Source organism: Sceloporus occidentalis, unplaced genomic scaffold (assembly GCF_023333645.1).
Source record: "Sceloporus occidentalis isolate IW3139 unplaced genomic scaffold, rSceOcc1.0.p SCAF_5, whole genome shotgun sequence".
NCBI classification, from domain to species: domain Eukaryota; kingdom Metazoa; phylum Chordata; class Lepidosauria; order Squamata; family Phrynosomatidae; genus Sceloporus; species Sceloporus occidentalis.
Window position 1 is genome coordinate 95,599,669 of NW_028316985.1, and position 26,198 is coordinate 95,625,866.

General features: G+C 40.4%; 1 protein-coding gene across 1 annotated transcript; it reads left to right on the plus strand.

Annotated features, from left to right (window-relative positions):
* The first annotated feature begins 437 nt into the window (after positions 1–437).
* On the plus strand, positions 438–20,625 carry HS3ST1 (heparan sulfate-glucosamine 3-sulfotransferase 1). Its single transcript, XM_089526897.1, has 2 exons — positions 438–488; positions 17,438–20,625. Exon 2 carries the CDS (start codon positions 17,528–17,530, stop codon positions 18,452–18,454), a length of 927 nt encoding a protein of 308 aa, XP_089383023.1. The 5' UTR covers positions 438–488; positions 17,438–17,527; the 3' UTR covers positions 18,455–20,625.
* The last annotated feature ends 5,573 nt before the right edge of the window (positions 20,626–26,198 follow it).

A 26,198-nucleotide genomic window follows, 5' to 3' on the forward strand; every position in this document is an offset into this window, starting at 1 on the left:
TCTCCTGGTTACCACTCCAGTCTTGTCAGCTGAGATGGAAAAGGGACTAGACAGAGGGCTGGCTCCACACTCTGGAAATCATGGGTTTTGAGGCCAAAGTTTGACCTGCCATGGCTCCAGGCTATGGAATTCTGGGCATTCCACTCCAATGCCCAGAATTCCATAGCCTGGAGCCATGGCAGGTCAAACCTTGGCTTCAAAACCCATGATTTCCAGAGTGTGGAAGCACTATTTGAGCAAGGGAGGGAGGCAAGAGCAGCAAGAGCAGCAGCAGCAGCCTTGCCTCCTCCTCCTTCTCCCCTCCCTGAGCAGCAGTGCCTTGTGTGCCAACCAAGGCAGCCTCTTCCCGCCCCTTTTGGGATGAGCCAGCCTTCCCTCGCCCTGCCTGCCTTGCCTGGCACCCTGGCCCTTGCCTCCTCCTCCCCTCCTCTCTTTCTGGAGCCAGGAAAGAGAGGAGGCGAGAGGGGATGCAGCGCTTCCTTGGCCAGGTGAGAAGGGGCTGAGGAGAAAGGGGGGGCAGGCCAGTCTCTGGGGCAGAAAGGGCGGGTGGAGGCCGGGCAGGACTTCCAGGCTGAGGGGTCTGGAGTGGTGGCACCTTTCCCTTCTCCTTTTGTGTCGTGTCTTTTTAGATTGTAAACCTGAGGGCAGGGAACCCTCGAATTAAAAAGATTGTATGTACAGCGCTGTGTACATTTACAGCACTTTATAAATAAAGGTTAATGATAATAATAATAATGGAGACCTCCATGGGGTGAGCTTTAGGAAGCCCCCCCTCTCTCTCCCTCAGCCTCAGGCAAGTTGCCCCGAAAAGGCTTAAAGTCAGCCACCTTCCTCTCTTACTCTCCCGCCTTGCGAGGGGGGCTGAGGGTGAGGAAGGTGTGGGTCCTGAGTCTGGAAAAACAAACAACAGCCACAGAAGAAGAGGCTGACGGGGAGAGCCTCCCGGGCTCCTGGGCAGAGCTTTCCCCCTTCACTCCAGGGGAAAAGGAGCCTTCTTGGTTTGCTTGGCATCCCTCGCTAAAATGGTGAAGGGTCTGAGACCATGACCTCTGAGGAAAGACTCAGGGAGCTGGGGATGTTTAGCCTGAGAAGAGAAGCTTAAGAGGCGATATGATAGCCCTGTTTAAATACTTGAAGGGATGTCATACTGAGGAGGGAGCAAGCTTGTTTTCTGCTGCTCTAGAGACTACGACCCAAATAGATGCAAGCTCCAGGAAAAGAGATTCCACCTCAACATTAGGAGGAACTTCCTGACAGTGAGGGCTGTTTGACACTCCTTGGAGTGTAGTGGAGTCTCCCTCCTTGGAGGTCTTTAAACAGAGGCTGGATGGCCATCTGTCAATGGGGATGCTTTGATTGAGAGTTCCTGCATGGCAGAATGGCGTTGGACTGGATGGCCCTTGGGGTATCTTCCAACTCTATGATTCTATGTTTCATCCCAGGCTGCTGCTGCTCCTGCTGCCTTTGGATGGGACTCTGAAGGTACGATTTAAGAGGGGGAAAGGCTTTTTGTGGTTCTTGGTGTTGTTGGTGGTGGTGGTGTGTGCCTTCAAGTCCTTTCCCACTTAGGGCCACCCTCTCCTGGAGTTTTCTTGGCAGGTTTCTTCAGAGGGGGTTTGCTTGCCCTGGCCATCCTCTAAGGCTGAGAGAGTGTGACTTGCCCAAGGTCACCCAAGGGGAGTTTCCAGGGTCAAGCCCAGGCTTTTACATTCTCATAACAGTGAATGAAATTCCTTTTGCCTTGCTCTGTCAAATGTATAGTAACCTTTGGCAACGACAAGGCATGGTTTGCCTGTTCAAAGTGCCTCAGGTGAGTCAACGGATTGTAATACGGCAACCTTGTAACCCAGTTACCTCTGTGTTGCAAAGGCATTTGGCAGCACCTTTGAGACTCTCTGAGGAAGTAGGCTCAGGTCTAGCAAAGCTCATGCTAGCAGCTTCTTGAATAATAATAATAATAACAACAGCAACAACAACTTTTATTTATATCCTGCCTACTCCGATTAGGACCAAGGTAGCTGGCAGTAAAACTGTCCAATACATAATAAAATAATAATATGTTTATTATATTTCACTCAGTATAGAATCATAGAATCGTAGAGTTGGAAGAGACCGCAAGGGCCATCTAGTCCAACCCCATTCTGCTATGCAGGAAATCACAATCAAAGCATCCCCAACAGATGGCCATCCAGCCTCTGTTTAAAGACCTCTAAGGAAGGAGACTCCACTACACTCCGAAGGAGTTTGTTCCACTTGATTCCCTTGAGAAAAGGCAGGATAATAATAATAATAAATATACAATAATCCCAGATTCTACCCTCCCCCCCTTAAAATAACAATTGAATCACAAATACATTAAAAATTTGTACTAAAAATCACTGAGGTCAATGAAAATCAGAAGGATGGGTATGAAATAATCGATGGGATGCTAGCAGATTTCTGTCAGTGAGTCTCAAAGGTGTGGCAAGATCCCCTGGCAGACTGGTTTTCCAGACTGACAGGGCTATCTATGTCTCTGAATTCAACATGTACTGGGAGGAGTGGGAAGCAAGGCTGGGAAAGCTGGGCTGATCTACTGCTGAGCTCCTAGCAGAGGCAAAGCTTGAACTAGGGATGTAGGGGAGATCTCTTTCTGATTCATATTTTCCTCATCTCCAGCTGAAAGGCGTCTTGTCCCCATTTACACCTGGCTTGCTCAGAGTGCTAAGGGTGGTCCATTAGGAAAGTTTGGAGATGGCTGTGAGCCACTGAGAAAGTCACTGGCAAGTAATAAAGCACAGGTGTCAGGCTCCAGGCTTTATTTTTTCAGATCTGTTCCTCCATGCAAACATCCACACTTAAAGCCCAGCCAGGGCTTTCAAGAAGGCTTTATTCTGGCTGAAAAGCATCCCTAAGCGGATTTGGTACATGAACTCTCCTGATTTTTTTGGGGGGTGGGGGTATATTCTTCAAAATATGTTTGATCTTTGTTCTCTTCTGTTGGAAGTCTGCATGATCCATACCTTCACCTTCAGCACCTGCCCTGGGGGGGGGCGGGGGGGGGATTCCCGGCAGGTTGCATAAAGGAACATGATATTCTTAGTAGGAAGATAACAGAAGGGGAACTTCACGCTCTTTGTCTTTTCACAATTGGAGTCTTGCATCACACAAAAGCACCACAAGGAAAAAGGACATGGCAAAGTTGTTTCAGTAGCCGAAGCTTCATTCTTTTTTTTTTAATGTCTTCTTTCCTGATATATTTAGTCGCTTGTGAGTTAGAAGAAACTTGATTTGGTAAAAAGTGAGTTGGAATCCAAAATACACGAAGATCGCTTTAATGTCACTCATTCCCATTCGGGCACAAAATATACCTAGTTTTTTGTGGGGGCGGTTTCGGACTATGTGGCCATGTAGAATATGCATGGCCATGTGGCCATGTAAAGTATACACAAACTATATTGTCCACATTGAAGTGAATGCAAGATTGTTAGCAGCAGCAGCAGGCTAGTGCATAGGAATATTCACAGCCCAAAACACATCAAAAGACTCCTCTGTCTTTTTTCATGGTGGGCTACCACTTATGCTGAACACACTTCCATAAAAGCAGAGTGTTTTTATGGAAGGGTTATAACTCAGCATACACTAAGCATGCCCAAGGCTAGGCAGTGAAATACTTGTGACTGAAATCCTGGATGGCTTCTGTAAGGCATTAAATACTGATGGAGTGATTCTGTGACTTCTTATCAGGCAGCTTCCTATGGCCTCTTTTCCCTTTATTAAGTTTCCGTTCAATTAGGAGGCTGAGGACTTAAAGCCATGCACTATCAAACAGATCAAACTTGAGATAATACCACAAAAATCCCTTTGAGTTTAGTGGGGTCTACTCCTAGGAAAGGACTGTAGCCTCAGTATTGTAGCATAGAAACAATAAAAGTGTTCCTTCCATGTGAATAAATTAAAGAAGGGGTCAGATAAACCAGAAATCGCCCTAATTCTATTGTTACCTTCAGTTGTGGCCTCACTCTCAAAAGACCTTCTTTAGGGGTTTTTAAACAGAGACTGGATGGCCAATTGTTACAGGTGCTTTGATTGTGTCTTCCTGCATGGCAGAATGGGATTGGACTGGATGGCCCTTGTGGTCTCTTCCAACATAGATGATTCTATGATTCCAGGACAACGATGATGGTGATGTGGGGTTTTTTTGGTCATATAGTATTAAGGCATCTCCTCGTAGTCTAGCCTTCTAAACATTGCCCAAACTTCAGAGGTGCATTTTGTATTCATGTGTTTATTTTGTCAGGTACATTAATGCCCTGTGGTAAATTAGGAATTTGGTATTAGCTAGTGAATAACTATCCTCTCTATCCTATTTGGGTCTGTGTTTGGATGATATCCTTAATTTTCCATCTGGACCAAGATGATCAAAGGTCTGGAAACCAAGTCTTATCAGGAACAACTTAGAGATCTTGGTATGTTTAGCTTGGAGCAAAAAAGACTAATGTGATAGCCACCTTTAAATATCTGAAATGTCATGTAGAAGATAGACTGAGCTTGTTTCTTCTACTCCAGATACTAGAACATGGACCAATGGGTTTAAATTACAAGAAAAAAATACAAGAAAAGAGATCCCATGTAATCATTAGGTAGAACCTATTTACTATAAGAACTGTTGAGCAATGGAATAGACTGCCTCGGAGGGTGATGAACTCTCCATTTTTAGAGGTCTTTAAACAGATTATTTATTTATTTTATTTTATTTTATTACATCCTGCCTTTCTCCCAATATAGGGACTCAAGGCAGCGAACAAGTATAAAACAATACAATTTAAAACAATACAAAATATTAAAATACATAAATATAAAATTTAAAAAACAATTAAACAATTTTAAAACAGTTATAAATTAAAAAATAATATATTAAAATACAAACCATTAAAATAAAGGTAGCCCAGCATTAAAAACCCAGTCCTTCTCTGCTTAATATGCTTGACTGCACAGGAACATCTTTACCTGGCGTCGGAAGGATAGTAAGGATTACACCATCCTGGCTTCTCTAGGAAGGGTGTTCCAAAGCTTGGGAGCAGCCACTGAGAAGGCCCTCTCTCTTGTTCCCACCAAACGCACCTGAAAGGGTGGTGGGACAGAGAGAAGAGCCTCTCCAGATGATCTCAGTACTCTGGTGGGCTCATATAGGGAGATGCAGTCCTTCAAATAGCCTGGACCTAAGCCGTATAGGTTGTAGGGGCATCTTTCTGGAGTGCAGTCCTTCAAATAGCCTGGACCTAAGCCGTATAGGTTGTAGGGGCATCTTTCTGGAGTGCAGTCCTTCAAATAGCCTGGACCTAAGCCGTATAGGTTGTAGGGGCATCTTTCTGGAATGCTGTGATTGTGTATTCTTGCATGACGGGGCTGGATGAGATGGTCTTTGTGGCCCCTTCCAATTTTAAGATACTATGATTCTATTATGTCATTTTTGGTAGAAGTAACCTCTAGCCAATGACCTTTATGACTATTTCATAAAATATATCAACAAATGACATATGTGAAATTAGATGTATTTATGGCTGCAACATCATAGTACCAAACCCTGCACTGGAATACCCTCCCATTGCAGAGATGCTATTCTGACATTGCATTGCAATTAGAAATCCTCTTCAATATATAGAACAAGAATGCTGGTGTGTTCTATGCATTTTGCTTAGTTTCTTGATCAGTTCAAACTAGGATGAGAGACTGATCTTTTAGAACCTTTTTTGAAGCTTACAAAAACATTCACTAAGAAAAGTTAGGGCCATAATAAAATAAACTAGATACACACAACAGACTTCTCATTAATGGATTTTGGAGAGAGCGGTAGAATTTCAAGTGATCAAAACATTCCTCAGTTGAAAACAAATATCAAATAGCTCCAGCAAATTCAAGTTTGTTTGTTTGTTTGTTTGTTTGTTTGTTTAATATCCCTCCTTTCTCCTAAACTGGGACCAAGGCAGCTTCCAGAAATAGTTGAGCTTTAGGGTCATTTTATCCAGACATATTGTTCCAGTATCACAGAAACAGGCTGTAATCATTTAACAACTGGATTGAATTTTAACTCCCTAATCAACTGCAAAAATTACTGTAATTTGGTTTGCAATAATTCCATACTAGATTTTCTGAAGTGTCTCTCAAATATTATTTTTCACTGGTGGTCCTGTCCTAATTTTAAGGTGGAAGGGTCACAAGGGAAGAAGATTCTGTGAAATAATGGACATCCTGAAAATTATTGCATAAATTAGCATTAAAATTATGGAGATAGCAAAGTGACAAATGACTGACTATCAAATACCATGTTGAGTCATAATTCTAAAGAGGTGGGTCTGTGGGAAAGAAAAAAAGCTTTGAATATTTTTACTTCCTGGATGCTTTTGTTCCAGGAAACAAACAAACATATTTGCTGAGACTCTGCCAGGCTCTAATCTTTCCCAGCATCCATCACCTACATCCTTGATCCCTGCAAGGGTGTACCAGTTCCCTGCAGGGAAAGGCAGGTGGCATAGAGTTGTGTTTAAGCAGCCAGAAAAATGAAGGTGGCATCATTGTCCTAGACCTGTCAAGGACCCTCCAGCAGAATGCTTGCTGCTTTGTGTGTTCCAATGTAGAAACACAGCCAGGAATTGTCTAGCAGCCCCATCCCCACCTCCAGCCACAAAATGAGCATGGGGGGATGCCTAGATAGCGGAAGGATGGTGGAGTGGAGGGAGATTGTTGTTGTGGATGGAGGGCTTGGATAGTTTTATCTGCAGTGACCATGAAAGGACATACACAGATGTAATTTGACATTGTACCTGCGCATTAGGAAGAACTTCCTGACAGTAAGGGCTGTTTGACAGTGGAACACACTCCCTCGGAGTGTAGTGGAGTCTCCTTCCTTAGGGGTCTTTAAACAGAGGCTGGATGGCCATCTGTCAGGGATGCTTTGATTTGGATTTCCTGCATGGCAGGGGGATAGCCTGCGCGGTCTCTACCAACTCTATGATTCTATGATTCTATGTAACCAACAGGATTCCAGTTTTGATTATGTATTTCCTGAAGACATTATTTATTTTATGCTATAAATACAAAAAAAAAAGGCACGACATACTCTTCTACACTATACAGTGGGCTCTTGATGTCCACTGCAATATGGTTCCAGGACTCCCATGGAAAACAAAATCTGTGGATGCTCAAGCTTTTTGGAATTTATATATATTTTAAAAAATATTTTCAAGCCATGAATGGTTGAATCTCTAGATAAAGAATCTGTGGCTACAGATCGACAACTGTACATACCTAACACGTATAGTGGCTTGAATCCTATTGGTTAGTACCAAGTAGACCTATTCAATGAATTGTTGAACACTGAGTCAGCACCTGTTACAGACTGCCAAAATAAAGCTGCTTCGGGTCTCTTTGGAGGTATGCTATTTAAGTGATGCATGGGTCCTAAGAGTCCAGAGGTTGCGCCAAAGCCACACTCCATTCCTAAGCACTGGAGTGCAGCTTTGGTGCAGCTTCTGGATTCTTAGGGTGCATGCATCATTTAAACAGCATACCTCCAAAGAGACCCGAAGCAGCTTTATTTTGGCAGTCTGTAACAGGCCATTGATTTAATGGGTCTGTTCTACTTGGAACTACCAGTAGGCCAATTAATGTTATTTGATACAATATATTAGTTTTCTTTTTAATTCCATTCTGGCCTAAATCCAGTGTTGGTCCTGCTTAGAATAAACATACTGAAATTGAATGGGATGTGTTAGTCACAACTAATGTAAGCCCCATTGATTTCAATAGATAGCTTCCATGAATAACCAGCGTTGTATTTCACCCTATGATTAGAGTTTATTGTTGAAATCCTACTATTAGTCTCAATTAGAACAGATCCATTAAATCAGAAGATTTTTGCCTATGTTCTAACTCACCATCCAACAATTGGTTCAAGTACTTACTCTGGTTTGGGGAAACCAGTAGGAGACAAGTTTAAAACAATAGCCTTGAAGCCAGTTTATAACACTGAGGCCTGAAACAGATGGGCCAAATAAACCATTTTCTGGCCACGTTTGGGGCATAACATTTAGATGACACATGCCCTGAGCACAGGCAGAAACTGCACCGAGCCTGCTGCAGCCTGGAAGAGCTGAGCCAAAGAAGAGCAGACAAAAAACGTTCCTTTTCAGTAGCCGGCTCAGGACCACAGTAGCAGCCCAGCTTGGTCTTCTTCTTCCCCATGGTGGCAGCAGCCTCTTTATGGGGAGACTGCCACCACTGCATGGAAACAGGTCCTGGTGCACTTGGTCTTGTCCTTCCCTGTGGCAGCAGTCGCCTCAAGAAACTGCCACTGCCACAGGGAAAGAGGGCGCCAGTGGGAGGAGGACCCAACTGGACCTCAGCCCTCTTTTGGGGTGTCACCCAGTGCAGGCTGCAGCACCGCATCCCCCTAGTGACACCGCTGATCCCTTCTTGCAGTTTTTCAATTCCTACTGCACACAGGATTGTCAGCTCCTAACTGTTTGCTTCTCAGACATCTCTCCTGGAGCTGGCAGCCATTTTTTTCTCTTAAGGGGGTATCAGTGATCAGGCCAGCTCCCCATCTCAGCAGAGTTGGCTCAGGTGATCCTTAAAACCTCTTTTCGCAAGACCATCTTTCTCCTCCTCCTTTACTTTTCCTCCCTCCCTTTTCATCAACTCCCTTTTTCTAAAACCTTTTTTCCTAGCAACCATTGCCAAAACTCTCCCCTTCTTAGCATTTAAGCCATTTTCCTGGTTTATCAATCTGATACTACATAAGTATATTGTGAGACTGATTTAATGTTAAATCGCATGTCATCCATTCTGACAGTTTGCAGTGGTTTGTGCATTGGTGCTAGTTTGCAGGGATAGTAAGAGTGTTGCTAGCAGGATTTGCAGAAGTGGTGAATCTATTTCACACATGTGTCTATAAGTTTCTAGTTCACACAGGTGTCTTATATGGCAATATAAGCTAGTGTTGTAGTGAAAAACGTCTCTCACTTCCCCCCATCACTCTCATTCAATTTGACACAAGATAAATTTCTTTTAAAAATATGCAAATTTGAAGAGCTACATTTTGCTAAGAGAGTGGGCCAAGTGATGATTCACTAACAACAGGATTTGGCTCTCCCCATTCCTGCTCTGCCACTAAATACTATACTGACTCTTTTAAACTCTTCACCTGTCCCATGGGGCTTAAATTCACTGAAGGCACCAGATTCTTTTGAATCCTAGAAGCTAAGCAGGGTCGAGCCCTGTTAACAGTTGGATGGTACACCACCAGGAAATATCAGGTGCTATATGCTTTATTTCAGAGGAAGGCAATGGCAAACCACCTCAGAGTGCATTCCTTGCCTAAGACAACCCTTAGAAATTCATGGGGTTGTCATAAATTAGCAGGCAGCTTGGAGGCGCGCGCGCACACACACAGACACACCAGTCCCATACAGTTCTTTGAAGACTTTGGTACTCTTATGTATCTCCTCAAAGAACTAATAGTAGTTGGAGAAGAAGTGGTATGAGAAGCAATGACAAAGAAACTCTTCTTCCACGTTACATTTACAGTACTTTAACTTAACAGAGATTTCAGTACTGGGCGGTTATCCAAAGAACAGAAGAGAATTCAATAGGAACAATGAAATATTTTGACTGAATCTATACAGTATAAAATTTGATTAATAATAATAATAATAATAAAATTTATTTGTATACCGCTATTCCAATATAGATAACAGCGGTTTCCAACATTAAAATTCCTCAAAACAATGGTTACAATAATATCTCAACAAAGTGCAAACCCACCCTCCATACAAACAAGAAACCAACATGAACATACCAAGACTATACAGAGCATACTACAACCTGGTTTTCATTTGCAGCTAAGAATTGACCTTAATTATGCAATATTAAAAAGATAAATCATATGACTTAGGATAAATCATCAGACTCGGATGGCCCACAAATACAGCTGATTCTGGCATTTTCAAAAACTTTATTTGGATTAGAAATTAAGAAAAGCCTCTATGTGGAATCTCTTTCAATTCTAGAAAGAAGAGCATACCTTGATATTCTGCTATTATTCTGAGGAGACTATAAAAACCATCATGATTTGACTGCTAGTTCTGCTTCTGTGTAGGGGAAATCTTCCATAGGTGGGATGGGATTCATACAGTTCTCCTCGTTGTTGAACTACAACCTCCCCATAAATTATGCTGCTTAAACCTGTTGGAAGTTGAAATCCAGTAACACTGGCAGAGCTGAATGACTCCCACCCAGTCTATAGTATTGTATAATCTATGCAATGGAATGATAGTGATTGGAAATACTGCACTCCAATAACATACATCTGATGCAAAAAAAAAAATAGCATGTTTTTTATGGCACACATGATTTTCTTAAAGGACAACTGATACCATATTTTATGTGTCCATGTAAAATTAGATTTTAAAATAGTTTTCTAATTTTGTTTACAATAAATAAAAATATATATTATAAACGTATAAATATATTATACATTTGGTATAGCTCACCATCTAGTGCACACTCAGTTACTGTACAGTTTCAGATGTTAGGAGGCACGTTTTGCCTTCATATATAACTGACAAAGAGGTGGGGTTGTTCTTTGCTTTCATATAGTGAGGCGGCCCCAGTATCACTTCACACCATGATTTGCATTGCTTGCATGAGCCAAGCTATATCCTATCCAGCTTAAATATAGCAATTTCCTACCTCTTTTCCTTACTTCAGGCATTGTTTGCAGTTTCGTTCTGAACAAGCACATTGTGATTTTTGTTTGTTCTGTAACAAGCAATGGAAACAAAGTTCATTGAAGGCTTATGTTTGTTGTTATCCGCCTTCCAATTGATCCCAACTCATGTTGACCCTGTGGATGAGACATCTTCAAGACTTCCATCTTCCACTGCTCTGCTTAAGTCCTGCAAATTCATACCCATTACTTCCTTAATATAGTCCAACCATGTAGTATGTGATCTTCCCTTCCTACATCTCTCCACCTTTCCTAACATTATTGTCTTTTCCAATGAGTTGTGCCTTCTCATGATCTGGCTGAAGTACAACAACCTCAACTTTGTTATCTTGGCTTCCAAGGAGATTTCAGGTTTGATCTGTTCTAGCTGCCCACAGTATCCTCAGTACTCTTCTCCAACGCTATATTTTCCTCTTATCCACTTTCTCACTGTCCAGCTCTTGCATCTGTGGCTTGTATGATTCTTACTTTTATGCTTAGTTGTATATCTTTAAACTCTGATTTTTGCAATGTCTAGATTGAATTTGTGTAAGTCTCTATCATCTTTATTTTTGTTTCCTTCATGTTCAGCAGTCAGACTGCCTTTGCACTTTCTTCTCTGATCCTCCTTAGTAGTTGTTCAAGGCCAGTGGTGTTTTCTGCTAGTAGTATGGTGTCTTCTGCATATCTTACATTGTTGATATTCCTTCTTCCTATCTTCAGTACCTATCACTAATTAATGGTTTGGTATTTTGTCTAAACCAGTTTTGCAATTATCATATTCACACTCAATCAGTCATTTTTATAGTTTTTTGTGGGGGTTTTTTGGCTATGTGGCCATGTTCTAGCAGACTTTATTCCTGATGTTTTGCCAGCATTTGTGGCTGGTGAAATGTCAGGAATAAACTCTGCTAGAACATGGCCACATAGCCCAAAAAACTCACAAAAAACTATGGATGCCAGCCATGAAAGCCTTCGAAATCATTTTTATTGTGGTCAATGACCATATTAAATGACCATATTCCCAAATTCTTATCAATACATAAAATACATAAAATATATACATACTATGAACATTAGTAAGAAACATATACCTACAGATATCAGTAAAATATGAGTGTAAATATAAGTCATAAAGAATATAAAATATAGACATAAAATATACCTGTAAAAACCTCATCATTTTCTAACATCTTACTTTCACGAATCTTTACTGCAGCAGCAAAAAAATTTGCTATCTCAGTCAACATCTCTGTATACTGCCCTGACATCAACAAAAGAGTATGAAAAGCCTCTGAATGACCAGGGAATGCCTTTATATATGGTTCAATAAGAGTTTCCTGAATTCCATGATAAAAGGAACAGTACAAAAGAGTTACTGTTACGATTTCGCCAGAGTTGCAGTGGACATTTACGTTGATAGTACAGAGTTTTTTAAGCTTCCCTTCTTGTATTGCTGATGGCAAAGCATTTAATTGAGCAAAAGTAAAGGCTTTACGTTGATTTGATATTGAAAGCAAATAGAGATAGTTAGCTGGTTTAAAGGGTATCAGTGCTGTGTCATTTAATATATCATTTGAGGTTACTCCTAGATCAAGCTGCCTCTCTATATCCATAATTCATTGTATGACTTTTTGTGGTTTATTGAATTTATAGTTTAATATTGTTTTATAGTTGTTCCTGGGATTTTTTGCTAACCTCCCAGGAAGAACTTCTCTCTTTAAAGCAAGTTCTAAATGATTATTTCAAATAAGTACATCAGTCATTTTATTCATCTTTGACCTGGTGGCAAACCTCTGAAGAGTCCCTTAGAAGAAAATCTTGGGTCCAAAACACACTGCAGAATAATTCAGTATGAGATTGCTTTAAGTTCCCTGGCTCAATGCTAGGGAATTCTGGGAACTGTAGTTTTGTGAGACATTTAGCCTCCTCTGTCAGAGTGCACTGGTGCCACAACAAATTACATTTTCCAGGATGCCTTAGCAAAGGGGTTCTGGGGAAACAGTGGAAATCCTTCCATCTCAGTTGCCTTCCTGCAATGTGCACATGACTGGCCACTGTTGGAAACAGAATGCTAGACCAAATGGACTCTGAATCTGGACTATGTTAGTCTCTCCCTGTCAGATTTATTCTATAATATAAATGAACAGCTAAAAGAAGATCTATATCCTGAAAACCTTTCTCATGGGTAGAGAAAGGTCAGTAACAATATATTCTGATAAAAAAAAGTCTCCCACTGTTCATTTTAAGAATAATTCCATCTGAAAGTGCTTTTTTATGTTGATGGTGGTACTGCAAGTTCTGTATCTCTGCTGGCAGGATTTTGAATCACAAAGAGTCCAATCTGTAAGTGTTCTCTTAGATGTTTTAAATTTAGAAATTATACGTTTTTGAATAGAACATTTCATATCAAACAAAACCTGTTTAGATGTTCATTCTATTCTTAGGGAAGGTTAAAACCTACACCAAAAATCTATTTCTTAACATAACACAGTTTACAAGAACTAGTGATTAAATAAGAAGAAAAAAATAACTATGGCGGGGTACAGACCGCCGATTTGCGGCGGTCTGCCGCCGCCGCCAGTAGGTCCGCGGGGGAGCCGGAGCCTTCAGACGGCCCGACTCCCGCGCGGACCGAAAAAAGAAGCTCCAAAATGGAGCTTCTTTTCAAGTCGCGTTTGCGACATAGCGAGGCGCCAGGGGCGCGCTCGCTACGTCAGAAGCGGCGCGACACGTCTGGACGCTGTGCGTCCAGTACGTAAAGATGGCGGCGCCCATGTGGAAGGGGCGCCGCCATCTTGTACGTATTCTATACGTACTAGGGTTAGGGGGGTGCGGAAGCACCGCCCCTTCCTAACCCTAGTACGTATAGAAGACGTACTAAATGGCGGTGTGTATCCCGCCTATGTTTTACATATTGCTTTACAGCAAGGATGAGAAACCATTTTCTAGTTGAAGTCCTCACAACCTCAGCTGAAAATCATTTAGATCCACATCGAGCATTGAGTGGGACCTCAATCAAGGGAGTGACTCTACAAAGGCAGTATATATATGAATTACAGAGTTGCATACAAAGCACACTTCCTCTTACATACAGATAATTCCACACAGTGTCTATAGGTAACTGTTTAAGTGTGCAGCATTGTTTTCCCGTCACACAGACACTTTTTTGCTAGAAATAAGCCCTGTTGAACTTGAACAGGAAGAATAAAAACACTTCAAGAAGGCATCCTTGGGTGGAGAAAGTTGTATTAATGATTGAAAGAGTCCATTTCTACTTGATACAACTTGTGAACAATCCCCATAGAATCATAGACTCCTAGAGTTAAAAGAGACCACAAGGACCATCCAGTCCAACCCCATTCTGCCATGCAGAAACTCACAATCAAAGCATCCCCAACAGATGGCCATCCAGCCTCTGCTTAAAGACCTCCAGAGAAGGAGACTCCACTAGTCTCTGAGAGAGTGTGTTCTACTGTTGAACTGCTCTTACTGTCAGGAAATTCCTCCTAATGCTAAGGTGGAATCTCCATAATTTATGGATCAGTTATGTATTTTTGTACATGTTGGTTTTGTCCCGTAAATTTTGAAATGGTTAGGTTGGATTAAACCCAAGCACTTCATTTTAAATATTGGAAGCAAGTACTTTTGGCTTTTGTTCCATCACATTGTAGCATGGCCAAAAAAATATAACCCGGATGGGACTGTGTAAATAGGAAACAGGCTTCATTCTCACCTTGAAAAAAATTACATGCATTGTGAACAGCAAGACGAGGGTCAGACGCACACTGTTCTCATACACTTCCAAAAAAATATGTCTATCATGATTATCATGATTATTAGCTCCTAACATAACAATGACCCTATGTTATTTCTCTATGAGTGGCTGCTCTCCACTTTCATGGGGGGAAAGGAAACTTACACAATTTAAAAGCTTTGCTGGATCAGACCAGAGGTCTGATAAGTCCACTCTCCTATTTTCTGCAGTGCTGGTAAACAAGCATTTTGCATTGGGTCTTCTCAGCTACTTTGAGAAGATTGCAAGCCCTTAACTACTTCACCATCTCAGTCAATAGTATTTAGTACTATTAGTAGCTCTGAACTTGGGGAATCCATATAGCCATAATGACTTTTGCCCATTCATAACCTTATCTTCCATGACTCTAATCATCAGCCAGGCAAGCATGTAGTTATTAGCAGATCTTGAAATGAATCACATAAAGTAATTCTGTGATGTACAAAGTTCTAGAGACTCTTTTGCTCATTCTGAATCTTTTACTCTTTACAGCACATGTTTTGGTATTCAACAACCTAAGTTATATGGTGGTTCATGTGCAAACATGATAATTCATCAGTATATTAAACTGAAACATTCACATTACAATTCCCTGGGAGAATCCACTTCTTACCTTCCATTAGAAGGACTACGCATTTTTCTTCTGTGCTGTGGTTCCTGTTCCTTAACCTCATCCATCAACTTCCACATTTACTTTTGAATGTTTATTGAGAGACTTTACCAAGCATTGTTGTTTTCTATTTTAAAGTATATAATGTTTTTCATAAAGTCCTTCACCAAGGAACAAACAGTAAACCTAGGATTAATAGTACAAGATTATATATACTCTTGTAGACAAAGGCAGGTTACAGACCGCCAAGAAGCGGCGGTCTGGCTCCGCCTCCGCTTGCAGCGTCCGGGAACTGCAGCCTTTAAATGGTGCGGCTCCCGGATGCTGCAGAGAAGGAGCGTGGAAATCGCGCTCCTTCTCAGGCCATGGAAGAGGCGCCACGAGTGCCAAAGGGCGCACTCGCGGCATCACTTTCAGGGCGCGACGTTCAGACACAGAGCGTCAGCTACATCAATATGGCTGCAGCCGTGTGGAATGGCCACCGCCATTTTGTGTGCGCAGCGCGCGTACTAGGGTTAGGGAGTGTGGAAGCACCGCCCCTTCCTAACCCTAGTACGCGCTCATCGCATACTATATGGCAGTTTGTAACCCGCAAAATTACTGGGTAAAAAAGCATGGAAAAAAGAAAACTGTTGATAGCCGATAAGCTTGACCATTTCTTCTATATGCTAGATATTTTTTTTTTAATCTTTAGTAATGTTTCCCACCTCTCTACGTGCATCACATCCTAGGTTGTTTTTTTATTATTATGAATGCAAATATAAAACAGAAAAAATTATAAAACAATAACATTCTTTAACTCTCCATTCATCCTGATTTCCTGTAATTTCCAAGAATACCCTCATAGTAATGAACTTTGCATTTCCCTCACAATAACAAACCATTTTCTGCTGCACTATTATCTTTAAATGATATGTTATTGAAGAACTTTGGAACAATAATGCACTAGTGGATCTTGGCAGTGATCCATATTTTGGCATGATTTCAGGGAAATGTATATAGACTATGGAGATTATCATGCCAGTCCCTTTCCTGCTGCAGTAACACAATTAAATTAAAATGGGAACATGTTGCTTTCTGTCCAACCACCACCATACCTCTTTTTATTTGCAGGACAAGGGCTGCTGCCCCCATCATACTCCCTTCCTGCCCTCTCCCTTAACCTCATCTCCCTCCCTTATGCCCTACCCATTATACTTTTAGGGGGAGTTATTTCTTTCCCAACTTTCCACACATTTCCCTAGCTCTGCAGTCATGATGTAAGCGTTCACTTTAAAAAAAAAACAAAAACTTAAATTGGAACTGCAGAGCTCTGAAACTGCATGAAAAACAAAAAAAATTAAAAGGACTAGCGAGGGGGAGGAGGGAAAAAGGGACACTGACACCACATGACTGGCAATCACGCAACTGCCCTTGAATGACTTTTCACACATACAGGGATGTAGCCAAGGGGGGGGTGTTCTTGGGGTCCAGAACCCCCCTTCCATTAGAAAAATGAATGGTGCGTGCTGCTGCACCGCCACACCCAAGCCCCATTATAATGGTGGCACTTAGTCTAGAACCCCCCCTTCCTAAAATCCTGGCTACGTCCCTGACATATAGAAAAATTGTGCAATTGCCAATCAATTCATGGGTTTTCCCTGTGAATGAAAAGAAATGTCTGGATAGCTATGGGTGGGAAGTGACATGTGATCAGCATCACCAAAGCCGCTCCCTTCTTGATGAAATTGCAATTTAAAAGCTGTGATTGGTAATCTTCTACATTTAGTTAGGATTATAAGCAGTATAACTTGATATAATTTAAAAAACTGACATGGATTGTGTTAATGTATCATGGAAGTTTCGGTCACAATAAACATGATAGCAATGGTTGGACATGCTAGACCTAATGCCTTAGCTCTCATATTGACGTAAAAATAATACTGAGTACAGGAACACTGAGAGCCAGTGTAGCGTAGTGTTTTGAGCATTTGATTGTGACTGTGGAGACCAAGGTTCAAATCTTGGTCATTGGTTCAAATCTTGGTCAGCTTGGTCATTGACTTGGGCAAGTCGCTGGTTGATCTTTGGCAGGTCACATTCTCTCAGCTTCAGAGGATGCCAATGGCAAACCCCCTCTGAAGAAACTTGCCAAGAAAATGCCATGATAGGCCTTAGGGTCACTGTAAGTTGGAAACAACTTGAAAGCACCCAACAACAACAGGCACATTATTTGAACTAATTGTTCTAACCATCCTTTCTTTCTTTCTTTCTTTCTTTCTTTCTTTCTTTCTTTCTTATTTAGTGAGTATTTCTCTTAAGGATTTCAGTTTCCTGATGATGGGCTTTTCATGACGTGCATGCTGATAGTGTGAGAACAGATTGGATCTCTGTCATGGCAGTTTTCCTGCTGGGAGCAGCACTGCTTATTGTTCAGCCCCAGGTGGTGCCTTCTAGACCAGCTTCCAGCACTAAGGCTGAAGCAGCAGCTCAGAAAGAACCATTTAAGAAAAGTGACTTCAAGGATGGCATCCATCCCAATGGGACATTCCAGCAACTTCCACAAACAATCATCATTGGCGTTCGGAAAGGTGGAACAAGAGCCTTACTAGAGATGTTAAGTCTCCATCCCGATATAGCAGCAGCAGAAAGCGAAGTCCACTTCTTTGATTGGGAAGAACATTATGGAAATGGTTTGGAATGGTATATTAACCAAATGCCATTCTCTTATACCCACCAGATAACAGTGGAAAAAACTCCAGCGTATTTTACTTCCTCCAGAGTGCCTGAAAGAGTGTATGGAATGAATAAATTTACCAGATTACTTCTTATTTTACGAGACCCAACTGAGAGGGTGTTGTCGGACTACACACAAGTGTTTTTCAATCACATGCAAAAAAACAAGCCATATCCTTCTATAGAAGAATTCCTGGTTAAAGATGGCAAACTCAATGTGAATTACAAGGCAATAAACAGGAGCTTGTATTATGTTCACATGCAAAACTGGTTGAAGTATTTTCCTCTGGATCACATTCATGTTGTAGATGGAGATAAACTAATCAAAGATCCCTTCCCAGAAATAGTAAAAGTAGAAGAGTTTTTAAAGCTGACTCCTCAGATTAATGCTTCAAACTTTTACTTCAATAAAACAAAAGGCTTTTACTGCCTAAGAGACAGTGGAAGGGATCGATGTTTACATGAGTCAAAAGGAAGAACACACCCCAAAGTAGATCCAATTTTACTTGAAAAGCTACGCAAATACTTTCGTGAGCCTAATCAGAAATTCTTTGAACTTGTTGGCAAAACATTTGACTGGCACTGAATATGGTGACAAGTTACAAAAAGACCTATGAGGGCCTAAAACATTTCAGTGCGCGCTTAGAAAAGGAGGGCATTCAAACTATAATTTATTTATAAAGTCCATAAATTACTTCTGTACAATATTAAGAGTCATGACTGCCATATAAGCTAGTAATATTTTTCTATTTGTTAAATTAAAACCTTTTGTAATGTTTTTCATAGTTGTTAATACTGTATTATGTCTATATATAAAATAATATTTCATGGGAGTAAGTGTTTTGATACTTTGGCTTTAAAATATGTATGTACGTGTGTGAGCAAAATGGTTAAAATGCAGCCTCAATTTTCCTTTTCTGTGAAATGCAAGGTTTTGACAACACTGTAGATTATTTCCATTAGCACAGTATTGTCCTGGTGACTCCTGACCACTGGGTTATATTATTTTAAGGGTCCCTTAACCAGTGACATAGAGATTAACCCTTCACCATAGTGATAAAGCCCCCCCCCCCAGCTTATTATGAATTATCCTGCTTCTAGAAGAAGACAGCTGGATCGACTCCAACTCTATTAGATTCCCAGAACAGAGGAGCCACTGATTGAAAGTGCCATTGTCAAAGCCAAAGGATCCTAAAACAAAGGGACTATGAATTATTCTAATCCTCCACAAATGTTTGGAGAGGATGTTGCTTTAGCAACCAGAAGATTCATTGTTAAAACATTGTTCCAGTTAGGAAAAGAAGAATGCATTCTAATCATGATATATTCGTTTTTTAAAAATGAAGGTTAGACTATCCTTCACTGGTTGACTTAAAATATATCATGAATGAGTGAAGGATCAAAGAGTAACCTATTTTTTTCCATAGTAATTATGTGTTGTTTGCTCAGGGACACACCTCAGGGTTTGGGGACAGCGACTTTATAGCAGTGTAAACCTACCTGGTCATATCTAATCATTGGTGAGCTATTATAAAAGCCTATTATTTTAAATGCCTATTAAAACAAAAGCCAGAATGACTGGCTTCAGAAATGCAGTCAGTTTTATTAGTTTCTCATTCTTTTGTGTTATACACAGATATGAACATAAAGCAGGGATGGGCAGCCACAGAAGGTTCAGGCATCTCCAGGGACGTAGCCAAGGGGGGGGGGTCTTGAGGTCCGGACCCCCCCTTCCATTAGAAAAATGAATGGGGTGTGCTCCTGCTCCACCGCACCCAAGCCCCATTATGATGGTGGCACTTAGTCTGGAACCCCCCATCCTAAAACCCTAGCTACGTTCCTGGCATCTCTGTGGCCACACTTACCTCTTCCAGGGAAATGCCTGACAACTTCTGCATTTTGTTTTGTTTTGATTTTTTAAAATCTGCCATAACAAGGCACAGGCTTTTTATGTTAAGAAATCCCCTGGTGAGATCCAGAGATGTAATTCTCCATTTTGGGACAATACATTTTTGATTAAAATGGATTGTTCCAGTGATGACCTGGAGGTCACTCAGATGGCCCTCTGAGGATGAAGGTGACCAATGGGTTACACAGTTCCCACTACTGATGTAAAACATATTCTCTCACTTTGGTGCGTTTTTAAAAAAAATACTTTTTATTGTTTGCATTCAGTCTTTGAAACTCATAAACATCCTCTAAAACTATCGCCTGTAATAGAGTGGTGGCATATTATTATTATTATTTCATTTATTACTTATCTCCAGGATTTTTATCCTGCCATTCTCCGACAATGGGATCCAAGGCGGGTTACAATGATTTTATAAAATAAAAGTAAAAACATTGATTACAAAAGTTACAAATAATTAAACATCATTAATATTAAAATATAAAAATAGTTAAAACCAGAGAAAAACATAATACATCGACAGCACAGAGCTCAAGAGATGTAAAATTAATCCACAAAATGCCTGCCTAAATAAAAATGTCTTCAGTTGCTAACCTGATTTCCTATGGAATGGAGTTCCACAAACTGGGAGCAGCCATGGACAAAGCTGTCTCCCAAGTCCTCACCAACTGCACCTGCAAAGGGGGTGGTACTCAGAGAAAGCCCTCCCCTGATGGCTAGTATAGGGAGATATGGCCCTTCACATAGTCTGGACCCAAGCTGTAGAACAGAATAAGGGTGCTGGAGAGAGCCTTGCTGTGGGATGTCTAGACCAGTCCCCTCTTCAATGCAGGAAATGAAGAGCTAAATTGTCTTGAATAGGGAGCTTTCCAGGCTCTCCTTGGACCTACTGTATAATAAATTATTTCCCATAAACCAATAATTGATTTCATGGTGAAAAGGCTCTCACAAGCAAAATATTTCTTCCAAATGTTGTCTTACATTCTTATAACCACAGCTGTTGTGCTGCTCTGGATTCGTACCAATTTGCAAACTTCTTAAAGTGGGATGCCTAGAACTTGGCACAATACTCAGAATGAGATTGACTGGTACAGGATAAAGTGGAATTATTATTTGTCATGGCTTAGAAACTATTGCTGTAATAACACAGACCGCAGTTTCATGAGCTGTTCCCAGCTACAGCACACCTCAGCCTCATATTCAGCTGTGATTGACTACCATCCGTCTTTTCCTATTTTTCATATATAATACTCGATTTAAAAAGATATATCTCAATTAGCTTTATTTTTCTTCCTCATTTCCTCAAATAGCTTTATTTTTCATAGAATCATAGAGTTGGAAGGACACAAGGGCCATTCTGTCCAACCCCCTGTCATGCAGGAACTCTCAATCAAAGCATCCCCGACAGATGGCCATCCAGGCTCTGCTTAAAGACCTCTAAGGATGGAGACTCCATTACACTCTGAGGGAGTGCGTTCCACTGTCAAACAGCCCTTACTGTCAGGAAATTCTTCCTAATGTTGAGGTGGAATCTCTTTTCCTGTAGCTTGCATCCATTGCTAGTCCTAGTCTCTGGAGCAGCAGAAAACAAGGTTGCTCCTTCCTCAGTGTGACATCCCTTCAAGTATTTCTGCTGCTTTGCCTAAAGAGAGTGTTGATGTGTTTTGTATTTTTCTGTGAACCTAGATTCTGTATTGTGCTTTAGACTTCAGGCCAATTCTCCTATCTGTTTTTTTTCCCTAAGGAAAGATTTATGTGATCATAGAAAAAACATGAGGAAATCATTGTTGAAGCATTTATTTAGTTCCCCAGTACATGTACTGGAAACGAAATTTCACTTTGATGTTTGGCTCTATGTAGTATTAGGCTGGCTCTTTACATATACTATGATGGGATTGATCGGTGATAGTATTACTGATGTCATATAGTCAGGGATAATCCTATCATGCCTTTTAGTGAATCTTTGTGATGCATGTTTACTCTACAGGTCACAGCCTACATAGCTTTGGGAGTAGGAAGAAGAGGTTCATGTGGATTCAATTGAAAGCAAAGATGCCAACCTCTAAAAGCAGACTTTTTTTTTTTTAACTGTCTTGTTATGATGTGTTTAAAGTTATCCAAAGCAAGATGTAATATCGAAGAATAAAATCTGTCATTTCCACTTGCACATGAATATGTGCTCATCTATATGTTCATATCATGATCCTCTTTCTGGAGCCCCCTTTTGCTTGAGACTGGTCACCTTTATGTTCTTTATTTCCTAAATGTAAAAACTGCCTGTCCATGTCCAGATTGCTAGATCCCAGGCATTATCCAAACAGACAACATGAAGCCAGGGGAAACACGGGCCTTTGGGTCTGTATGGACAGCCCCTCAGTGAGTCTACTCTAGTAGACTAACAGTTGGATTTTGGTCTTTATTTGAAGAAAAAATGTATATATCAATTGATAGGGTTGAGAGTAGTATATAATATTTAGTGAGAGAAAAAATAGCAAATTTGTTTTCAGAGTGGACAGAACAAAATTAAACAGAGAAAGTACTAATAGTAACATGTTATATATACTGTATGTGTATGTGTGTCAGGTATCTTATATACTATGAAATTCTGGAGATATTAAATGCATCTGATGAAGTGGTTCCATAATTCATGGAAATTCATACTTTAATAATGTTATTAGTCTTTAGTGGCTTTGTCATTACACTGCAGTGCAGTAACGCTTTCTAAATCTGGTAAAGTTAATAATGCAATAACCAAATAACTATACTGACATTTCTGAGATGAATTCTGGGGTGTCTGAATCACAAGAACCATGACACAGATCCACAGCTGGATTTCTCAAAGCAGTTGGTCTTGGATCTTGATCTAATCAGATGAAGTAAACATAATGTGACTTGGTTAGAACTTGGGTACCACCTAGTGTTGCCTATGAGTTTGTTACTGAGCTTCTTAAATTTCTTTAAAGACTCGTTCTATTTCCATACAAAATAACCAAGTTTGGTGTATAATCTGTTAATCACGTTAATAACAATGTAAGTAAACATAACATTTCAAGCTAATATTCATATTAAGTGAATGTTGCCATCATGTTCTGCTGAAACACAAAGATTTCTGCCTTGTTGCTGAATTTCCTGAGACAATATTTTCTGAATATAGTTCTGTACAGTTTTATACAGAATGCCTTTCTTGTTATGCAGAAATGAAGAATATAAATTTTGATTAATAAATGGGAGTGCATACATATGTAAAGGAAAAAGACTATTATAGTGAGTTGCAGACTAGAGTCTAATAGAATTGTTCCTCAGATTGTCTACTGCAATTTCTTTCTTTGCTTATGTCATACATTATCTTTGCCCAGTAGTGCTGGCTGCTTATTTTCTTGTAGTCCATTTTGAATATCTTTCTCTTCTATACTATGTATGGTAGCAAGGTGAGAAGCATCCAAGGCCCTGAGATTTTGGGGGTGTCTTCTGGTCATGTCCTTAAATAAACTGTCCCCAGTCTTCAACTTGAACATGCTGTAAACAAAATGTCCCTAACTATGGTATAGTACATGGGAATGGACAATGATAATGCAAGAAATGAAACTTCTGTTGACCATGAATTATTTCATTTTCTCATTCTTTTCTACCTAGTATATTCTCCCTTCATACTCTCTGTCCCTTTGCTTGTCATCCAGAGTTGTGCTGTGTAAATTATAGATGCTTCATAGTAAGAAACACTGTGAAACACAGTGCACATTGATTAATTTAGGCAGCAAGGAATTCTCAAGCTCATTGGAATATCATGGAGCAACCAACAGGTCTAACAATTAAAGCCACTGTTGGTGTAAGTGTAAAACATGGAAGAAATCATTGTGCTGTTGTGATCCCCTCGAGAAAAGGCCAGGGATCAGATAGAAATATGGATATGATAGAAAGATCATTGTGGCCGGTTAGGCTTTTATTGTGGAGACACCTTTGAGTTAGCAATCCAGGAAATATTCTCAGCCTATATAACATTGGAAGGTGATCATAGAATCATAGAGTTGGAAGAGACCACAAGGGCCATCCAGTCCAACCCCCTGCCATCCAGATCAAAGCATCCCCGACAGATGGCCATCCAGCCTCCGTTTGAAGATCTCCAAGGAAGGAGACTCCACTACACTCTGAGGAAGTGTGTTCCACTGTCAAACAGCCCTTACTGTCAGGAAGTTCCTCCTAATGTTGAAATGGAATCTCTTTTCCTGCAGCTTGCATCCATTGCTCCAGGTCCTAGTCTCTGGAGCAGCGGAAAACAAGCTTGCTCCCTCCTCAATATGACATCCCTTCAAATATTTAAACAGGGCTATCATATCACCTCCTAACCTTCTTTTCTCCAGTCTAAACATACCCAGCTCCCTAAGGCGTTCCTCATAGGGCATGGTTTCCAGACCCTTCACCATTTTAGTCTCCATATAGTGGCACTATTACTTCCCTTGATCTAGACACTATACTTTTATTGATGCAGCCTAAAATCGCATTGGCCTTGTTAGCTGCCACATTGCACTGTTGACTCATGTTCAACTTGTGGTCTACTTGGTTTCCTAGATCCCTTTCACATGTTGTCTCCTTAAGCCAGGTGTCCCCCATCCTATATCTGTGCATTTCATTTTTTCGCCCTAAGTGCAGCACCTTACATTTCTCCCTGTTGAAGTTCATTTTGTTAGCTGTGGCCCAGCTTTCTAGTCTATTCAGGTCATTTGGAATTTTGATCCTGGCCTCTGGAGTATTAGCTATTCCTCCTAATTTGGTGTCATCTGCAAATTTGATAAGTATTCCCCCAATTTTTTCCTCCAGTGGCTGGAAATGGCTGAGAGGATCAAATGGCAGGATGAGCCACTGGAAGGAAGATATTAAATGGATATGAAATCTGGCCACATGATGACGTATTCTGTTTTTCACATCCAAAAGTTTCAGTTGAGACTTATTCTTGCATAACAAAAGACTCATCAAGGTTTTCTTAGGTGACATCTGGTGTTAGTTAATATCCATAGCTACTGTAAAGGGCATCTGATAAACCCTTAATGACATGATAAACCCCAGTAGAATTACCCCAGCTCCTTGGAAACCTATTTCTTCCTTGCCATGTGGATCTTTTCATGACGCACATGCAAACACAATGATGTATATAGTCAGTCTTCCACTGACTACAGCTGAAACATTTTGATGAATAAATGATTTGTTGCCTGCAGGAGGAAAAGAAAAGGTGGTCCTTTTCAATACTTTCAGCCAGAAAACAGGAAAATGGTAATTGGTGCTACGTATAAAAAGGAACACCTGTGAACTAGTTAGCTCGTTGCAGACTGAGCTAATTGAACATGACACAAATTTTGACAACTGCATTGGCTTTGTTGGCTTCTTTCCTGTGACATCCAAAAAGTGTTTATTACTGACTATAGCTGTAGCTTGGGTTTTCATATATGTTCATGTTTTATCACAGTGGTGATATCTATTTGCTGATTTGATTAATGAAACAGTGCTAACAACCTGACAGGATGTGCTCATATTTAATCAGTTTTAATCATTTATACCAGCTTCTTCAGTTAATGATTCACTGCCTTAAATACTCTCAAGAGAAAGTAAGAGTGGCAAAGTTGAGCCGTGCCACCATATTCCTCCTCTGACTCTTCCAGCTGGCCCAAGGAAGCAATTATACAAGCACACAAAACAATGGAAATGAGAACAGTTTTGTAAATAATATATACTTCCCACTAAACATATATAAACAACTGGTTTAATAGCTCATGAAAGTTGAGGGTTTTAATAATAATATTAATAATAATAATATATATCCCGCCCCTCTACGAAAAGCTTACGACATTAAAATATACATTCCCAAATCATCATTCCCACCCTCTTCAAATGCAATTAAACAGATTAGCATTAAAACATAGTTAAAAATCACAATATAATGATAAACAGTGGCTATAGCGAGGTCAGGTCAGAAGCTGCATTTCCTTTTTTGGTGGCCAGGAATTTTTTCAGGAAAGGCTTGTCAGAAGAGATCCGTCTTAATGGCTTTCTTAAAGCTGTTTATGGTGGTAATATGATATATCTCATCTGGCAGGCCGTTCTATAATTTGGAAGCGATAGCTGAAAAGGTCTTCTGGGTGGTTGTAGACAATGTAGTTTTTAGAGGCTGCAACAAATTCCTCCCAGAGGACCTAAATGCACGGGGAATTATATGGAAGGATTATTATTGTTGTTAGTCTGTGCCTTTTAAAATTGCTTCCAAAATTAAGCACACTAATATGGGCAAATGTTTTAAACATTAAAATTGTAATTAGATATATAAGTGCATATAATTGGATAGTGTCATTAAATATATAATTTCAGTTCCAATAATTCCAATAAAAAGTAAAGAATGGTCATTTTGGAATAAAACTTTTTTGTGTTTGTCTTG

Coding starts and splice junctions, on each gene's coding strand:
- HS3ST1 (XM_089526897.1), top strand. CDS start 17,528: ATGGCAGTTTTCCTGCTGGGAGCAGCACTGCTTATTGTTCAGCCCCAG.